The sequence below is a fragment of the Biomphalaria glabrata genome, chromosome 9, assembly GCF_947242115.1.
Source record: "Biomphalaria glabrata chromosome 9, xgBioGlab47.1, whole genome shotgun sequence".
NCBI lineage: Eukaryota > Metazoa > Mollusca > Gastropoda > Planorbidae > Biomphalaria > Biomphalaria glabrata.
In genome coordinates, this window is record NC_074719.1 from 21,926,911 (window position 1) to 21,947,948 (window position 21,038).

General features: G+C 38.1%; 2 protein-coding genes across 4 annotated transcripts in view; both read right to left on the reverse strand.

The window, feature by feature from the left end:
* The window catches only part of LOC106053017 (uncharacterized), a 38,595-nt gene extending 29,742 nt beyond the window's left edge, over window positions 1-8,853 (reverse strand). The window contains exons 1-2 of one of the 2 annotated variants that reach the window (XM_056040503.1): window positions 8,740-8,853; window positions 1,437-1,585 (exon numbers count right to left, since the gene is read on the reverse strand). In XM_056040503.1, the coding sequence (XP_055896478.1) occupies window positions 1,437-1,585; window positions 8,740-8,764 (174 nt within the window). In that variant the 5' untranslated portion in view covers window positions 8,765-8,853. Of the gene's footprint in view, window positions 1-1,436; window positions 1,586-8,516; window positions 8,714-8,739 lie in introns of those variants that run through there. The other variant, XM_056040502.1, reaches the window with a different exon arrangement.
* Window positions 8,854-13,521: 4,668 nt separating this feature from the next.
* The window catches only part of LOC106053016 (uncharacterized), a 37,440-nt gene continuing 29,923 nt past the window's right edge, over window positions 13,522-21,038 (reverse strand). For both annotated transcript variants that reach the window (XM_056040832.1, XM_056040831.1), the window contains exons 7-8: window positions 14,815-15,132; window positions 13,522-13,689 (exon numbers count right to left, since the gene is read on the reverse strand). In XM_056040832.1, coding sequence (XP_055896807.1) covers window positions 13,586-13,689; window positions 14,815-15,132 — 422 coding nt within the window. In that variant the 3' untranslated portion in view covers window positions 13,522-13,585. The remainder of the gene's footprint in view (window positions 13,690-14,814; window positions 15,133-21,038) is intronic.

Here is a 21,038-nt window from a genome sequence, read left to right on the forward strand (position 1 = left end):
ACGGGAAGATTCAACGGTTAGCAGGGTGACTTAAAGCAGGCTAAAAATTGGTTTTACATGGTAGGCATCTAACGCAAATGAATGAAACCAACCTCCGCCTGCTAGGAAAGAAATGTACTTTCAATGATTATATCAATTTTCTTTTATCGAAATATTAAATCTATTTTAAAGAGTTTTACAATCTCACATAACTTCTTTGTTGACAAATGAATTACTGCTTAAAGACATCGATATCTATGCAATTCACATAACAATGCTCTATGAAGAAATGACGATTCGCTTCTAGGATGTAAAAATATATATATATATATAATGGCAACATATTAAACATCTGTTACTGATGTTCAAATTGAGTTGCAGGAAAAAAAAAAGATGTACAAAATTATGTCTTCAGTAAAAAGACTGTTAACACAGGAGACACAACAGAGATGTGGCTGTACTTAAATGTTTCAGTAAAATTTCAAAACTGTGGTCGACAATAGGATTATGTTTTAGCTTTTCCTTCAACATAAACCTAGATTTAGTGCATAACAAACTTAATGAATAAGCAATTAAATAAACTGGATGTAGCCACTAGAGAAGACCTTCGCCTTGCTTTGGCTGATTTAAAGCTTGAAGTTTCTAAAAATGTCGGACTGCAGGAGGCACAATGGTTCCTATTAAATTAATTTCATTTTGTAGTAAATTCAGCAATAATAATGTGTATATTAAAAATAAAACTAAATTTACAATTAAACCTGAAATCAGTAGGTACTAATATCCCAAAATTTAAAAGGGGGACTATTCTTAGGATTTGAAAGTCATGAAAATCAGATTAATTTTTGTGTGTAATCAAAGCAAATTAATTGACATAATTTTTGTATAATGATAATATTTACAATGCCTTAGGTTCCGAAGATTACGACTGAGTGCAGTGTTTCACATAACTACGCAAACCCAGTTGCGACCTGCATATTTTTTCCGAATTGTGTGCAGACAAAGCCGTTGTCTGCTTGCGGTCTATTTAAAATTTCTTTCCGTCTTTTGCGCCTGACTTCAATAATGGCTTTTCTTTGAGTCTCAAATGTTTGTCCCACAGCTTTTGTGAGAGCTGTTCAGCTGTCTCTCTCAGAGGCCATCTTCTGCCAGAGAATGCTGCCAGTTACTTTCCTCTATGCTAGTGAGGGCATCTTTATAGCGCTTACTCCGTCCTACTCTAAGCTCACCAAAGAAGATCGCCTTTGGCATGCGGTCGTCTCCCATGCGGGATAAGTGTTATTGACAGCATAAAAATTAATAAATAAATGACATTTTGTTTCTAATTGGCCTTCTCAAGCTTCTTTATAAGTGTTTTTCTTAGAGGGGAGCGCTGACGGATTTTTTTTATGAAAAAATACGAATAGGTGGCGGTAGGCCAAAAAAGGTTGAAGACCACTGAATGTAGAGTGTAAACTTACGTTCATTTGAATGGCAAAGGTGTAGTTTAAATCCTGGAACGATGTAGTCTTAGAAACACAATGCACACATAAAGTGTACAGACACACGCCTGGCTCTGTTTCTTCCAGTTTGTCGTACGCGGGTCTGCTGCAGTTAAATAGTTGGCTCTCTTTGGAAGGAAACACAATAAAACATTAAATGAAACGAACAGATTTTGTTTATTCCAAATTCTGGTCTGGACTGTTTTCCTACAGTACCAATTAGGTAAGTCTCCACACCAAAGTAATCTACTTTGACAAGAAGTGTACTTCCTACCAGGAGTAAAAACAAATATAAGAGTTAAACTATCATTACTAGGGAACTCGGTGGCTGAATGGTTGAGCGCTCGACTTCCGAACCTGGGGTCCTTGGTTCGAATCTCGGTGAAGACTGGGATTTTGAATTTTGGGATTTTTAGGGCTCCCCTGAGTCCACCCAACTTCAATGGGTACCTGACTTTAGATGGGGAAAGTAAAGGCGGTTGGTAGTTGAACCGGCCACATAACACACTGCTTGTTAACCGATGGCCATAGAAACTGATGACCTTAACATCATCTGCCCCATAGATCTCAAGGTCTGAAAGGGGAAACTTTAATTATTTTTTTTAACATTATTAGAAAAAAATCAATATTTGCAGTTGTGGCGTTCTCCCTTTCAGCAATATTTCTTATAATATTCCTTAGGCATCTCAAACTTGTTAAGGTGTATGGGCCACATAAAAAACTTAAATGACTTCAGGGGCCGCAGCAAAAAATCAGTTGCAAAACAGCCTACTAGTTTTATGTAAATTAGAAACAATACAATAGAATACGATAATTAATGGTATACCTGTCCCTAAGTTAGCTAAATTTGCAATATTATCTCGTCATTAAAAGTTACTATGATTACGCATAATTTTCTTTGTTCTGATGCTTGACATCTTTTCTGGGATACACGTTTATTAATGTCAGGTTGAAGTTTGTTTGCCACTGACACTTTACTCACTGATGACAAATTTTGATCAGCTAATCTCGAACGGTGAAGTGCTTTTGTAGCATTCATTATGGAAAAGAACTGCTCAAGGAGATATAAGTGCTTGCAAACTGCAAGTATTCTGGCTGCAAATTTCCGCAATTCAACGTACCGCTCAGGGTAAATAACTGTAAAATATTGGCAAAGCCAATTCTATATACTTTGATTTCAACAATGAATCTGACTGCTATTCTATCAGCTCTAGTTGCACATTACCAGCAGCATTTTCAGAAGCAAATGAGAATGGAGATACAAACCACGAAACTTCTTGCTCGTATGAAACGAAGTCACGAAAACGGTCATTGAAAGTATCTACTAACAATTACAGGTGTAAGATATATTTACCAAATGTTGTAGCGTATTTAATCTTTTTAGTTCCTGACACGCTGAGAAGTAAAGAAGATGTTCTCTTCATATTTGGTTTATCCACAGTCGTAATTTTGCTTGAAACCACTTCATATCATCACACGCAGTTGTGAATATTTTGCCTTTACTTTAAAGTTTCAAATTCAAGTCTTGCAGGTGACCAGTAAGATCAACTGCCAATGCAAAATACCGAACATATTCGTCAGTTTGGACATTTTTAACAGGTTCACCTTTCATGGTCAGAAACAATTTCCGCAAGTAGTGCAAAAAATCTCAATTCTTTATTAGCTCTGTGTAGTAGGGAACACAATCAAATTCGTGTCCAATGCCATCCAGAAACATAAAAAAATTGGCGATGATTTAAACCACGGGCACGAATAAAATTGAGAGCGACTGAAACCAGTCTTATGACATGTTGGAACTGTAATTGCTTTGCGCAGAATGTTTCTTGGTGAATGATGCACTTAGAAATGAGCAAATTCAAAATTAGCATCAGTCTCTCTTATTTTTGCAAGTAGCTTTGCGTCAAAACCATTTCATAATGGTTAGTGCGCCACTCGTTGTTAAACTAGCTAGCTTTACCAAAGGTAAATTGTACTGCAATATCACCTGCTGTTATTTCTCAAAAACATCCTCGCTTGTTGTGGTGTTATGCATAGATCAGAGCTAAAGTAGTACCTCATATATCAAAATTCCTATCACCGGCCCTTAGGAATATAGCCAACTGTGCCACACCCGTTACATCAGTGGACTGCTGACTGACATGTCATTTATTCTATCTGTCAGTGTTCCTAGTTATCGCCATTACTTTGAATGCTTTCACCTTTTCTGGACAAATTACTTCCGCAGCTTTAACGACACACACTTTCATAAAATCTCATTCACTAAATGATTTGCTATGGCTTGCAATGAAGTTTGACAAAATGTAGGGGGCTTACACTGCAGACTCACTCTCGTTGTTTAGTTTAACAAATACTATTTTTTAATTCAAGTAGCTTGTCATCTCTTATTATCCAGCGTAACAGTTAAAAAATTACTTTGATAATTTTTTAGGTGGCCAAGCGGGCCGCACGCAATGTGGTCGCGGGCCGCATGAGGCCCCCCTAATGCGTGTTCACAAGCCTGTTATACCTAAATGTTAAACAATATTCTATTTTCTGTGCCATCAATAGATTTCATCTGAACTCGTGTAATAAAGACTCGTTGAGAAAAAGGAGAGGGGGAAGGGGCACTAAAAGCTCTAGCGATGATAATTATGATACAACGATCAGTGTTATGACGAATAATGAAGATACTTCAATGCACTTCCACGACAGTGTCACTTGTCTCCGAGTAATCTCAGTTTAAGTAAATTTACAAATCTTAAAACGTTCACAGTGTGTTGGTAGAACGGTGTGAGAGAGATAAAAAGAAAACAAATAACGCACCGACACCTTGTGTTAACAGGGTTCATTAACTTCTTGTGTTTCCCACGATTGTCACAACAAAACGTTTGATCAGCTTATAAATCAAGATCTAAAAAAATGGTTCCTTCTTAGTAGTCGTATTAGCCTTGATCACTAATTTGATCTTTTTAGCAGCCCCCGAAAAGAAAAAAGACACTATTAGTTTTGTGTGAAATGTCTGTCCGTCTGTTCGTATGTCCGTCTGTCCGTCCGTTTAGATCTCGTAAACTAAAAAAAAAAAAAAAAAAAAAAAAAAAAAAAGAGAGAGAGATTGAGCCTTTTGAAAACAATTTCATCAATTATAAGACTTAAGTTAGGCCAGGGGAGGTGCGGTTGCTGAGCGGTAAAGCGCTTGACTTCCGAACCGGGGGTCCCGGTTTTGAATCCTGGTGAAGACTGGGATTTTCAACTTCGGAATCTTTGGGTGCCTCTGAGTCCACCCAGCTCTAATGGGTACCTGACATTAGTTGGGGAAACGTAAACGCGGTTGGGCGTTGTGCTGGCTACATGACACCCTCGTTAACCCTAGGCCACAAAAACAGATGAACTTAACATCATCTGCCCTATAGACCACAAGGGGAACTTGTTAGGCCAGGTTCACATCTAACTTTGCATTCACTTGCACCTACCCTTTGATCTGCTAGACCTTTGGGGCACTACACAGGATCTGTCAACCTTCTTTCTCCAGTTTTATCTCTCATTTGTCTTTGATATAACTTCATTCGGATTCGGAGATGACAAGGAGTCAATCAAGAGGAAAGAGGAGTTGGAACTGGCTAGGCTTAAAGAAAAGTCTGCGTCAGAGGCAGGTGGAGCGGCAGGACAGACAGGTGATGTGCGACACAAGAATAATTTAGACAGGCTTGACAAGAGTTTCCATGGAATAAAAGATGACGACGACCTCCTAGCTTACCTAACACACTTTGAGGCCGTTGCATCGAGATGCAAAATAGAGAAAGAAGAGTGGTCCTTGCTGCTCTCATATAAACTGACCACCGCACTCAGAAACTTCATGCTAACTGCTAAGGGACAGCCTTAGCGAGAATTATGAAGAAGTCAAGACGGCACCTCTTCGCCATGCCGATATCAATGCGGAAACCTGCCGCAAAAGGTTCCATCGCGTGAGCCCTAGTCAAAACGACTTTAGGAGCTATGTAACAGAATTGAGAACGGCCTTAGACAATTGGTGCAAGATGGCCGAGGTCGGTAAAACAGTGGAGGAGTTAAAAGATCTGTTGATCAAAGATAAGATCTTAGAAAGTGTTTCGAGTGACGTATACAGGCAACTAGTTTTGAGCAAGCACAGAACAGTAGAGAATATGCTAGAAGTTATAGAAGGGTTAAAGGTTGCTGGGTCAGATAAGGAAGAAAGAGAGTGTGTATGTGGCGGCAGCATGTTGTGAACCTGTGGGTAAAAGAAAGGTAATTGTGTGTTTCAGTTGTGGTGAAAAGGGGCATAATTTAACCGAGTGTCGTAATGGTGTTTCCCCGTCTAACGAGATTGATGTTGAAGATGTGAACTCTAATGATATTATCAGCGATCAAGATCAAAGGTCAAGACATAGATGACTAGCGGTTCGGATGGTCGCCGTGGGTATAAGTTAGTGCCGGATCGCTACACAGTAACTGTTCAAAATTTGCCATTCAATGTTAACTGGTAGAAGTTAAAAGATAGATTTAGAGATGTTAAATTGGTGGGATTTGTGGAGGTTTTGATGGCGAACGGGAAGTCGATGGGCGTAGGTCATGTAAAGTTAAGGAACCTGGCCGATGTTGCGAGAGCAGTTAAATATTTAGACAAGTCCAAACTCGGAGGTAGGACTATTGTAGTTGTTCCTCATCGTATACGTGCGCGGGGGTAACGATATGATAACTTTGATTCTCTGTTATATATATATATATTTGCTGTGTGGGTCGAATATTCAAATATTTTACCTATGGGGATTAAACTGGAACTGCAAGTGTGCGTTGGCATTGAATAGGCTGCAGACTTGTCTGAGTAAGTATCCAATTCTTCGTTTAACTGATCCTTTTCTATCTTTTTTTTCTTCAGACAGATGCTTCAGATAAAGGAATTTCTGGTATTCTCTGTCAGTGTATCAAAGGTGTGTTACATCCCATAGAATACGTAAGCCGTAAGTTGTTGCCTCGGGAGCAGAAGTACTTTAGTATTGAACGGGAAGGATTAGCCATGCCATTGTATATTCTGTTAAGAAACTGGACAGGTATTTAACAGGTACAAGATTTCACCTCGTGACGGATCACAAGGCCTGATCGTACCTCAGGAGCACAAACTTTACCAAGGCACGTATCACGAGATAGGCATTGATGCTACAAGACTACCACATTGATGCTACAAGACTACCACATTGATGCTACAAGACTACCACATTGATGCTACAAGACTACCACATTGATGCTACAAGACTACCACATTGATGCTACAAGACTACCACATTGATGCTACAAGACTACCACATTGATGCTACAAGACTACCACATTGATGCTACAAGACTACCACATTGATGCTACAAGACTACCACATTGATGCTACAAGACTACCACATTGATGCTACAAGACTACCACATTGATGCTACAAGACTACCACATTGATGCTACAAGACTACCACATTGATGCTACAAGACTACCACATTGATGCTACAAGACTACCACATTGATGCTACAAGACTACCACATTGATGCTACAAGACTACCACATTGATGCTACAACAAGACTACCACATTGATGCTACAAGACTACCACATTGATGCTACAAGACTACCACATTGATGCTACAAGACTACCACATTGATGCTACAAGACTACCACATTGATGCTACAAGACTACCACATTGATGCTACAAGACTACCACATTGATGCTACAAGACTACCACATTGATGCTACAAGACTACCACATTGATGCTACAAGACTACCACATTGATGCTACAAGACTACCACATTGATGCTACAACAAGACTACCACATTGATGCTACAAGACTACCACATTGATGCTACAAGACTACCACATTGATGCTACAAGACTACCACATTGATGCTACAAGACTAACACATTGATGCTACAAGACTACCACATTGATGCTACAAGACTACTTCTTGGACGCTGTTCACGTGAAGGTAGAGAACAATCTGCTGGCTGATCTTTGTTCATGACTTCCATCGGCCATTTATGTTTTTATGTGTTATATGACATTTATATATTCTGCAAATGAATGTAATTTAAAGAATATATTGTGTAATAGTTACCATGATTATTATTAGGCATATCATAGTATTGTATTTGTAAATACGATTTTGTTTCTAGAAGCTTGTTCTTGGCCCAAGTTGATACGGGTCACCTTAAAAGTCAAGGAAACCGACTTTTTGTTGTTGTTAGGTTTTTATCTTGACGTATATTGTGGTTCATGCGGTGACCATTGGTCAATCAATTTGTGATTCCCAATCATTTTTTTCTTTCTTTAACTATTGCATTTCCAAATCTATGACATAGATGCACTTTTTCCCCCTTCCTTGCTCTTCTGACGAAGTTTAGTCTTCGAAAGGATTTTTGATCACTGGAAGTTCTTTCAAAATTTCCAGTTCCTCGAGGAGGGGGGGATGTCGCGTAGTATCTTTTGCTTTGTTTGTTGTTTTTTTCCTCTACTCGTATTACTTGTACGGGGCGAGAGTGCCTTGTATGTTTGTTTTGAATTGTTTTTGCTACGTCACAAAGTCCGGTGACATCTATTGGTCACGGATGTTCTTTCTGAAAATATTGAAGCGTGTCTGGGTGGACCACTTCGGGGGCCGATTTTGAGTTTGTGTTTCCACACAAACTGTCTTTGTAACCTTGTTTCTTTAGTGTTTCATACAACACGATCTGAAACTTTAAACCAAGCACAATAAGGTTGTAGACAGCTTCCACACTTCGACACAAGTCACTAAACTTAAGGCAGAACAGGACTAAAGTGTTTAGATTTCCAGCGAATAGAATTATTCTTCACACAAACTTATAGTATTGATGAAATACTTTAAATCGAAATTTCACGCATTGCCTAAATCGGTTCTATTTATTCTATAGAATGCCTAGGCCTTTGCCTAGAGATTTTCAGGCATTTTATAAAATGCCGGATTTCGGATTTTGCCTAGGTATCTATTAAATATGCGCGCACACACACACACATATACATATATATATATATATATATATATATTAACTATATAAATTACCAACCTGTTAAATGAACATTTATGTAAATCATAAAAAGTATCAGAAATATGTTCGCCATTTTAGAAGAAAATTATTTACTTTAACGCTTTAATTGTTAATCATTACATCATGTTCAATCAATCTTTTGTTAAACAGTTAAATACGATCCCAGAAATATCCGGATCTGCGTCTTTTCAATTTATCTTGATTTGACGACTTTATTTAGGCCAAAAAATGTATTTGTTACCTCTGCGATAAGCATGACAGCACATTCTTACGAGAGAAAAACTTTGTTTATTGAATGGTTTGATAGACTTCTATATCTCCAGTTTGAAACTTTTGATACTGACCCACTGTTTATCTAATAAACTTATTATCTAATAACCTTTGATTCCTAATGCATTCTATGCATGTATGACGTTATTTGAAGCATTATCAGAGCCTAGAAACTGCTACCAATGTCAAGGACAAATGTGTTAATTGAACTTAAAACGATTAAGAACAATATTAAATCAGTGTTTCTCAAACTTCTTCAGCGGGGTCTCCCTCTCCCCGAAACGAACCAAACTTTAAATGTTAATTGTTTTCCTGAGCTATGAACTACAGAAATGTAATTCACCTGGCGTCAACAAATCACTTGGTCTCCTGGTAAGAAGAGCTGAAGTAAAATTGAAATAACAAAAGGGAGAGATGTAACACTAGCCAATACATATATGCCAGTGACGCACGTAAATTTGTTTTGTAGTAACAATTTCTAAGATGTAGTAATTTGTTTTATCGAGAACATTTTATTTTCTTTCTCGAAATTGGTTGATATAACGATGTAGGACAGCTGTAAAAATTACATTACTGTAACATAAGAAAGTCAAAGAGATTGTGTTTGAGATGTGTATCACAAAATTTTGTTTCGATTATATACATCGAAGATGCCTTTCTCAAAAACAGTAAACATTCTAAAGGCTTTATTTCGATAAAAAGCCATGCCAAAGCTTATCTAAGGGATCAAGCTGAAATGTCACACAATTATTTCTTTTACCTGACAACACAAGAATCAATAAATAAACAAGGTTACATAGATAGTTTGTGTGGAAACACAAACTTAAAATTTGCCCCCGAAGTGGTCCATCTAGAGTCTTCACCAGGATACGAACATGGGACTTCTGGTTCCAAGTGCTTTACCCCTCAGCCACAACATCTCCAAATATTAATTTAGCTTACACTTATATTTTTTAAAATAATAATTATTAACCTTATCCATACATTCAAAATTAATAACATGTTACATGTAATAAAGAGAAACTAAAAAAGATTTAGTCTTCTAACAAAATTAGATAAATTGGCAACACGACAAAAACAATTCTTGACCTACTTTAAGCTACAATTGTGTACAAATGACAACAAGACTTTCCCCTCGCAAAAAAAATGTATATCTCCATTGTCATTCGTCATACAAACGTGACAAAGATCAAGCTAGATCTAGACTTAGTTTTAGATCTAATCTGGTGACCCGACCAAATAGCGCGGACTAAATAGCGCCGACAAAGTAGCGCGACTAAAAAGCGCGAATTTCCCGACAAAATAGCGCAAGACAAAATAGCGCGGACTTATATACGATGTGTATAAAAGTACCGGATTATTAATAATCTAATGTCCTGGGCAGCCTTTTTGGTTGATGTCTCTATGTTTTTCAATATTAATAGATCTTAAAGTAAGCCATATTTGCAGAGAACGAGAGCACTTTACATTTTATATCATTTCCCTTTGTCACCAATATTTAAAATGCATATCTTGCTAAATATAGGATTTGGAAATGTGGTGACCCCGTTCAACAAGTGATGGAATTTCTACGTGACATTTCCTACAATTTAACTTTGTGAAAGTTTGACACCCACCCTAGTGACGCCACTGGGGGTACAGATTTATTAATTATGTAAACAATAGTATCACATTAAGAAATGAATCGGATTCATAACAAAAGAGGTTACACATTTCTACCAGTGGCGGGGCTCCATTAATAAAGTGCAGTGGATAGTCATCTACCGAAATTGAAAAGCACTAAATGTGGCTCAACTAAGATGGCTAAGACAGTTATAGAGTCAGTTATAGAGTCAGTTATAGAGATCGGGTCTACATCAAGGAAATCCTATGCTGAACTGGGAGTTGACCACTTAGTAAGGTTGTGACAGAGCGTCGCATGAGGTTTGCGGGGCATGTTCTCCGACAAAATGAATTACCCATAAGAAGAGTTGCGATGACATCCTAGTACAACTTGGCGCCACACATTCATGGAGGTCCTCAAAGCAGGTGGAAAGAGGCTTCAGACATTACCAGTGACAGATGTTTGTAGAAACTGCTTGCCAGCAAATGCGCCAAACGGCGCGGGAGGGTCAAAGTCACTAAGAATAAGACATTAGGTTTTTGAAATAAAACTTTTTAATAGCAGGAAAATGCACTGTAGATACTTCATAATATGCATTTTGTTGGCTTTCAATACCAGAAATAGTTCTTGGCTGTGGGGCTCCGCCCCGCGCTGGGGGGGGGGGGGGGCTACTAGCGCTCCCCCAGACCTCCTTGCTGGCAATGGCGGGGTATCTACAATGTTTGTACTAACTCCAGGAAGAACCTATTCTAGGGCACAATAAACGTCTTCCAAAAGAATGAAAGGTCAGAATGTAATAAAGATTATGTACACACACACACACACACACACACATAAATACATATAAATATTATTTTCGCCGGGGGTGGGTGGGGGGGGGAAGAAAAATGTCCCCCCCAACCCCCTCCCGCTGGGAAAAAAATCCTTGCTACGCCCATGATGTCTACCAATAGAATTCAATATAGAGCTAAATCAAATTTGTTACCAAATCGTACTTTCGGTCCTAACATTTGAATGCGAATTCTGGGGAAGGGAAAAATGTTTAAGTATGCACTATTGAGGTGGGTTTTTTTGTAATGGACCTCAAATTAAATTTAAAAACACATAATAACATGGTTCTAGGGAAAACCTGCAAATTAACAATGGAGGACTATTAAGGAATATAACGCTAATTTTTTAAACATTTAACCACCTACAGGTAAATGTAAAAGGATGTCTGAAATAATGCATATTATTTGGACTAAAGATCACCAACTCTAAATATGTTAAAATCAACGCATGCTAACTTACAACTAGAACACTTAGCTATCCAATATATGTCATTATATCCAGATGTGTTGACTGCAGAAATATTCATTTTAAAGTGTTCAACACATTTAAGGGACTATGGGAAGACTGCTCACCATTTACTTATTTAAAAAAAAAAATCAGAAGTAGTAACAACAACTTCCTTGTACAAATTGGACGACACTAAATAGAACCTACATTTGAAGATAGTCTCGTACATTCTGTATAATTGAAATTAGGATGCCTTCCATTAGAAGTTGCTATGGGGACATTTTTAATTATAGAGAAAAAGACTGTTTAAAAAAAAACAACTATAATTCCAGGCCTGATGTTGAGCTTTTTGTTTTGTTATCTCTTCTTTGGCGGGGATGGAACGCAGTCCAAAGGTCTGCCACACCGTTCCAGAAAGTCATCGCCACCTACTTCCGTTAGCCTACTGGAAGTGTGGTCGAGAGGCTAAGTACGCATGAACTTGGCTTGGCTATGAAGGGGGGTCTAGGTTCGTCACCCGACTCAAGTAGAGTTGTTTTTACTGAGCGTCTAAAGGCAGCACTGAAAAAACTTCTCCCAGATACCCCCTCCCCCCAATGGTACACGAATGAGATTGGACCATAACACTCTGAGTATGCTTTAAGTATTAAATTAGCGCTATATAAAAGCTTTAATTTTTTGTAATGTCATTTATTTATTCGCAAACTGTCAGACAAAGTCCTGTTCCTTCTCTTTTTTTCTACCACTAGAGAAAACATTTCCCGCCCGGTTTAACACTTATAAGTGGAGTGGTGACCGAACGTCCACTGAGATACGTAAGACATGTTCTTGGAACAGACAAAACCTTTTGACCAAAACAGTTTCACGGAAACCAAAAAGGAGATATCAAAAACAATGTCATCCATGTTTCACACGGCGTCGCCCCTCCTTAGGAGACATCAAATCTGTAGGGACAGATCTCCAAGAAGAAAGCTAGTGAGCCCATAGGCCGAAGTATTAATGTAATGTAAATAGGTCAACACATGAGTTTAACTTGTTTTCTTTATTTATTGTAATTGATGCCTAGATCCTCCAACTTCAAATGGCAACGTGTGTGAGGATCGAGTGTCTGTCGACGGGTAGGCCTGTAACTTTGAGTCTTTTTTGTTGGTATACCTGACGCAGAGCCGTTGGTCTGCTCCAGTGACTTTGGCGATCCGTGGCAATTCTTTTCTTCGGAGCCTGGAGTGAGCGATCTTTCCCTACTCGGGATACTAAACAGAGAATTCCTTGGCCCTGTTATTGTCAATGTGCCAATAATTTCAGTTCGTTCGCATTGCGTTAAAATGAAATAATTATGTTTTATCGACCTATAGCGTGTCTTAGTTTAGAGATAAGTCGGGCTAGCCCCGAATCCCGTTGCGGGAGCTTGTGGTGCTCCCTAAGACCCCATATCTGTCAAGAGAAGGGTCACCAACGTAATGGTTGTTTTTTTTTTTTTCGAAGGTTAAGAAACACTGGTCTAATTTCTGTTTTTCTCTGATTTATATATATATATATATATATATATATATATATATATATATATTTATATATATATATATATATATATATATATATATATATATATATATATATATATATACATACTTGCGCAGAAGTTATATCATAGCTCAATATCTAATACTTTCATAGACCGTCATAAAGAAAAATACTTAATTATAACAAGTTTTTTTTGATACTGTAATATTCTTTATCTTTTCATTGTCTCATTCCTAGGACCAGCGACTCACTAGGTGCAAGTAGTTTTGCCAAATTTTGCTTGTTCATTCACGCGGTTGTCATATAGAAACAGAACAATATAGTATACTTTTATACATAAACAAAAGTACATGTGTTTCAGTGTTTTGAACATGTATTATATTACAAATCAATCTTTTACAAAAGCAATTTAAACCTAACAAGACACAAGGTATACAAAAAATGATAGAACGATAATCCAGTGGAGAGTAACAGAGGAGGTTGATAAGTCGCTATGCACTGGAGAAGGTTCATCACAATCTGAAATGGAGAAAAGTATCCACAAAATTTAATTGCATAATTATATCTACTTCTTTTTTCATTTACTAAGATATAAACAAAATAATGTAACCTCTTCACCTACTTCAATACGATAGAGTGATTTACAGATGTCAAGTTTTACTTTTGGAAGTTTTGCAGTACAAATAAATTTAAAAATTGTATCCTCACACATCAGTATTCTCAGAGTGGCTAACGATGTACTCATTCTTTTTGCAGCTATATACATCCGCAGTTAAATGTCTAGGAAAATCGTTAAAGACGATTCTTACCAAGCACAATCAGATTACAATGACTAATTGATAAAATCAATATATACATGTATATATATATATATTCGCGAAAGGACTCTGGATCATCTCATGGAAATAAGAAAAAATGCCTGGGCATTAGCAGTGGTTGGAACAATGTCACCTAAACATCAGTTCCCCCTCTCTACGAGCTGATGTATCCAAAGAAGCGGCAAGTGTTGCTTCATTTAGGGTCAGCGGCAATGCAGGCTTTGCCAGGGTGTAGCAATGAGGTCTGCAAACTGTCATAGGGTCGCCGGCTCCTGATTTTTCTTCAGGGTTGACTCCCGAAGCCTTTTCGTGATTGGTTATAGATGCAAGGCAGCATTTGAATTCAGAGTTTTCTTTCTCCTAGATGGGTAGCCAGCCAAGGCTAATGAGCCCCACCTGCTTACTGGTTTAGGCGCCAGTTACTCGCCCCTTCTCCTGACATTGGAAACTAACAGGAGAAGCTAATGGATATTAGCACTTGACTATCTAAAAATGTTTGCTAAAGGTATGCGTCTCTTGTATCCCCTAACAAATACATATGTAAGATTAATACTAAGATTTAAAATTATATTTATTTATTTCAAGTAACTTTATTATATAAATGATTTTTTTTCTTTCGAGATGGAAGTCTATATCTGGATTCAAAACTCGCGACCCTTTGTAATGAATGTTTTCCACTAAGCCACATTACCCGCGTTCTTGTCTTAGATCTATGGGCCTCAATTTTGTCTCTTAAATTATTCACAGAATATTCAGAGTTATTCAGATTTAGCAGCGAGTTACATATTGTCAAAACATTTTTTTTACTTTGTACATATCATCTTACCTGCACAGTCAAACGTGAAAATGGCCAGACGTCCATTGTCCACTGTCATATTAAAGCTTGCATATTTCTCTAGAAGTGCTTGGTCTGCAAAATATACTTTGATGGTACCAAACGCCTGCCTATTTTTGTCAGGAATATAGATCAGGTTCACGCCATCCGTTATGTTTTTACCATTGGAAGACAGCACCATAGTTTTCGGCGCTGGGTAGCCATACACGGAAATTGATGCCACGTAGTCTGGCTTGAACTTAAGGTACGAGACCCATTGCACGTCTACGTCTTGTGCATTAGAAACATATCCATATAATCTCAACTGGCCTGTGAAACATACACATACATATCCATATAATCTCAACTGGCCTGTGAAACATACACATACATATCCATATAATCTCAACTGGCCTGTGAAACATACACATACATATACATAAATAAAACAAGAAAAAAAAACATTTAAAAATAGATTTAGAAAAGACAATGCAACCATCGTACAGTTAAAAAAAATATTTAAAAAAAATTGATTACACTGGGTCTCGAACTCGTGTTTATGACGCTGTCAGCTTCACTGACCTACGTTCCTCCTGTAATGACTCCATAATAAGACTCGTAGAAGTTGGGTTCATTGGGTATTTCACTGCAGAGGTGACAGTACATTTCAAACTGAACACGGAAAAAGGTTAGTGACAGATGTTATGGCACGATTAGGAATTAATTATTTGTTTCAGAAATAGGGGAAGTTTTTACTTAGTGACAATGACGTGACTTTAAAAGAAGAATAGGGTTTGAACGACAGAACAAAATAGAAGTCGACAAAACCAGACGGCCTTCATCATTGTAGAAATAAGTAGCATTTTATAAACGTAGCTGACATTCGACGGTTTTCTTCATTGTTATTAAACTTGTCTGATATTCAGCATCAGCGTCGAATAACTTCTATTGCTTGTTCGCCCTTTCGCCTGTGTTATTGAAATAAGTATCCCTCACCATCATCCAGAAGGTTTTGAGAAGTCCTCTGTCAGGGAGAGGCAGAAGTTCTAGTCATCGGCCTAGTCTGCAGCTAGAATATGATTTCGTAGCCACGTCGGCGAATTGCAGCCTGTGGGCTTTGAGAGTAGGAGGTAACGAGATAGATTTTTGTAAACGCCCATAGATTTGGGCATCGCATCGTATAATGAAACAGTCCTGTTTCGAGGAGGCCTACAGTTTTGTTGTGGAAGTGAGGAATACCGACTTGTCGAAGCGTCCTGAAGAGATATCGCCTGCCCGGCATCTTGAAAGCGAGGATCAACCGTTGAGGTCACAATAAAGAACTTTGTCGTAGAAACCATCCTACCTCCTACGGCACTTGGGCACAATATTGTTATACTGCTCTACGGATCGGTGAAATCTAGACTACTTGTTAGATAACTAGATAGTCGTTATTCTACCACTAGACTCTGACTTTGTCGCTGTATTTGAGTTGTTCTGTTCCCTAGACCTATCATTTTTTCTATAACTTTTCCTACCACTAACATCTTTGTTAGAGGCTAGAATGCAAACAAACCAAATGGAGGTAACACTCAACGGAAAACGTAATTCAATAACACCGGCGAAAGGTGGCGGTAGGCACTCCCATCATTTGTTATAATGCTGCCAAGGTTAGTGAACTTGTCCAGCTCTTCCAGCTTTGACTCGCCAAGTCTGACGGAGGCACCCTTTGCCTTTTATCCCACTCACAAAATTTTAGTCTCATCCAAGTTTATGCGGAGGCCAATTTTGGGTGCCTCTCTATCTAGGCTCTCCGTCATTTCTTGTATGCATTAGTTTGTAGCCCCGAGTAGTGCAAAGTCCAAGTCCGTCATTCGGTTTTGTTCACGCCATGGAATACCAAAGGCAGTCTGGTTCATTGCTCTCCTGATTATGTAGTCGATGGCTAGGAGGAAAAAAGGGAAATAAGAAGGACATGGCAAAAAGGAGTGATTGTGAAGCTTCCAAAAAAGGGCAACTTGGCAGACTGCAACAACTGGAGGGGCATTACTCTGCTCTCTGTCCCAGGCAAAATTTTCAGCACTTTTTGTTGAGGCGGCTTCAACAGTCTGCAGATGAGAGACTCAGAGAAGAACAAGTAGGCTTCCAAAGAGGCAGATCATGTGCAGAAAAGATCTTTGATCTACAAAATATCCTACAACAAAGTCTTGAGTACCAACAACGGCTAACGATCAGTTTCGTAGACTTTTAGAAAGCGTTTGACAGTGTCCACCGAGAATCACCGAGAATCACTATGGAGACTCTCAGGGAGGTTTCCATTCTGTTTTTAGGTGATCAAATGGATCTCTACTTTTTAGTTGATTAGTTGGATCTCTACTCTACTTATTCCAAAAGAGTTAGAAGCGTAGCCTAGAAGGGTTTTATGATTAAACCCCTCTAGAGGGTTTGGGGTTTAAAACCCCCCTCATTGGGGTTTGAAGCTAAAAATCACAATCTTCAATATGACAAAAAGTAAACTACACACTCATATTATTCTATGAGCGTAGCTTTGGGGATTTTGAGTTTGTTTGTTTAGTTTAAAAAACCCCAACTGATGGTTTTGGAAATAAAACTTCCCTTTTCGATATAAAAAACTATAGCAAACTACAGTCATCAAATTCCAAGAGCGTAGCCAAGAGAATTTGCACATTTCTACCAGTCGGTGGGCTCCATTAATAAAGTGCAGTGAATAGCATGGAAGTCATCTGCCGAAATTTAAAACAAAAGACTAAATGTGGCTCAACAAAGATGGCTAAGACGGATTTTAGGAGTCAGTTATACAGATTGGGTCTCAATCAAGGAAATTATATGCCGAACTTGGAGTCAACCACTTAGTGAGGTTGTGACAGAGCGTCGCATGAGGTTTGCGTGACACGTTCTCTGACTAAATGAATTACGCATACCAAGAGTTGCGATGACATGGAGGCCATTACGAGGAGAGCGTAAACAGGGAAATCCTAGTATAAATTGGTGCCCCACTTTCAAAGAGAAGCTCAGAGCAGTGGACACCAGCTGAGAGGAACCTTTAGACATTGCCAGTGACAGGTTTTTGTGGAGATAACTTGCTGTTCAATTCGCCGAACTACGGGCGAGGCTCTAAGTCCTAAGTAAGTAAGAATAGCAGATTAGGTTTTTGAACTAATTTTTTTAAAAGGATGATAATGCACTGTAGATACCTCAGAATATGCATGTCTATTGTTTTAAATACCGGAAATAGTGCCTTACAGCGCTCCCCCAGTCTTTCCACAAACTAAGGAAGAACCTATTCTAGGGCACAATAAACGTCTTCCGAAAGAATAAAGGGTCAAAATGTAATAAAGATTAATTATGCAAACACACACACAGACATATATATTGTTATAAACCTGGTGGTGGCACAGATGGGGGTTGTGGTGTGTGCGTAGTCAGCCGACGCAAATCGCCCGGAGAAAAATCTGACCCAGGAAACTACAGACCAGTATCACTTACAAGCATCACATGTAAAATCCTAGAACACATAATATGTAGCAACATTATAAACCACTTAGACAAACATAATGTCCTTACTCCATACCAACATGGCTTTAGGAAATATAGATCATGTGAAATATAACTAGTAGGACTAATTGATGATTTTTCAAAAGGTTTATATAATAGTGAGCTAATAGATGCTATCTTATTAGATTTTTCAAAAACTTTTGACAAAGTTCACCACCATAGATTGCTTACAAAATTAAAATATTTTGATATTGATGGCTCATTACATCAGTGGACTATAAATCCCGTGGTAAGGAGAGAACAAACTGAAATAATAAATGGCTCTAAATCAACATCAATAACAAGGAACAATAATAGGTCCACTACTATTTTAAATTTACATTGATGATTTACCAAATTGCATTAGTTCAGGAACAAATGCTTATCAGATTATTTGCAGACGATTGTATAATACATGTAGAACAATAAAAACAACACAAGATACAGAAATTTTACAAACAGAATTAGATGAATTACAGAAATGGGAATCAAATTAGAGCATGTCTTTCCACCCAGAAAAATGTCAGTTGTTAAGAGTAACAAAAAATATATAAAAAATCCACTTATCTTATTCATGGTAAACCAGTAACACAGACTAAAAACACAAAATACCTAGGTGTTATAAAAAATAAAAAACTGTCATGGTATCCACATATTGATGGAGCTATCAAAAAAAATCTTACAAAGCATTAGGATTTATTGAAATAAATTTCTATAAATGAAATAAGAACATAAAACTAAAATGTTATTTAACCTTGGTTAGGCCAATAATAGAATATGCTTCCTTTGTTTGGGACCGCTCAACTCAAGAAAAAACAATAAGAAACTGGAACAGACACAAAATAGAGCAGTGAGATTCATAACAAACGAATATTCACACTTGACTAGAGTAACACTAAATCACTAAATTTAGAAAGCCTTCAGGACAGAAGACTCAAAAGTAAAATAAAAATTATGCATAACAAGATTACAAAGGCGGCCCCCGTCGAAGTCGGATCCCTGTCAGATCTGCATATTCGCAAATAATATTCAATAGGTGATTTAATTGTGATGGTCAAAAGTAATAATGTTTCAAAGATTCATTTGTCGTAAATTTAAATTTAAATTAAATAAAAAATAGTAGATTAGTTTTAGTATATTGTTACGAATCTCACTATCCAGGCTCTCTGCAAACTGCACCATACACCACCAACTTAAAGAACTTGACAACTCAGGGCTCCAAAGTAACGTAACACTTTAATAGTTGAATAAATAACAGCCAATACTGTACAATTGGCAACACGTACACTGTACAAATATCTCTCCGATAACACCGTTCCGCAGTATCAACTCTTGCACTGGCCTCTCCGTCTCGTTCCGGGCTTGCACTAGGTTCAACAGTTCAGGACTGACTTCACACACTAGGCTCGTTGTGTCGGACTCGATCGCAGACCAAGATCAAGACGCCAGCCGTCTCAACTGTACTTGACAGTACTCCGCACTGAACCGTCGTAATGCTCCGTACAGAACCACACCTCTGAACTGTGCTGTAGTCGACCGGACTGTAGTGAACCGGGCTCTGAACCCCTGCCGTGAACCGTCTTGACTTCGACACCTCCGCTCTTATATAGGGTCCCTACTGGCCTTCTCGAACCGGACAGAACGCCGCTCGACGTTTCTAGGTGGTCAGATGACTACAACTCTCGTGACGCTCATGAGCTCTGTTCACGACGGCGATCCTTCCCGTACCGTCCTGTTGATACTCGACTCGGTTGACCGTCGTAGCTCGTCACGGTTGACCGCTCGTCTAGCGCTGGCCTGGGGCGATTTGCGTCGGCTGACTACACTCACACCACTACCCCCATCTGTGCCACCACCAGGTTTATAACAATATTAAAACATTACAATATTGATCAAAACGTTTGGAAATGAAAATCTACACTTTTTTTTACACTTTAAGTTTAGAAATTGAAATTCTACATCTTAATCTAGTTTATTTTAGTCTAAACTAGATGTAGAAATTCTAGATCTAGAATCTAGAATAATTTTAATTAGAATATAAATCCAGATCTAGATATACTGTAATAAAAATCTAGATCTAGTTTAAAAAATCTAGATTAGATCTAAATCAAGATATCATTCCTTTTTTAAACGCGAGTCACATAACGAGGCTTAATAAACATTACTATACCGAGTTCTTTTTTCATTTCATTTGAAGAATTAATTCCATATAACGTCAGAGGGAAAAAAAACACTACGTCACACGGCCTAGCTAGACTAAAAATCGCCTTCATCATTACGAGCCATTTATCGAGTGATCATAGAATTTGGTGCACCGAGTGCGTTCTTTAAGCATTTCATTTAAACAATTCATTCCATATGACGTCAAAGGAAAAAAAACACTACGTCACACGGCCTAGCTAGAATAAAAATCGCCTTCATCATTACGAGCCATTTATTGAGTGTTCATAGGCATTGGTGCACCGAGTGCGTTCTTTTAACATTACATTTAAAGAGTCCATTCATATGACGTCAAAGAAAAAAAATTCCATTACCTCACAATAGGCTAGTACCGGTACGATAAAAAAATGTCTTTATTTACACGAGATATTTAACGAGGGTTCATAGACATTGGTGCAATGAGATCTAATAGAATTTATTTAAAAAGGATCAAAGCCGCATTGTTTTTGCGTTTTGTCTGTCAGTCGGTCTGTCCGTCATCT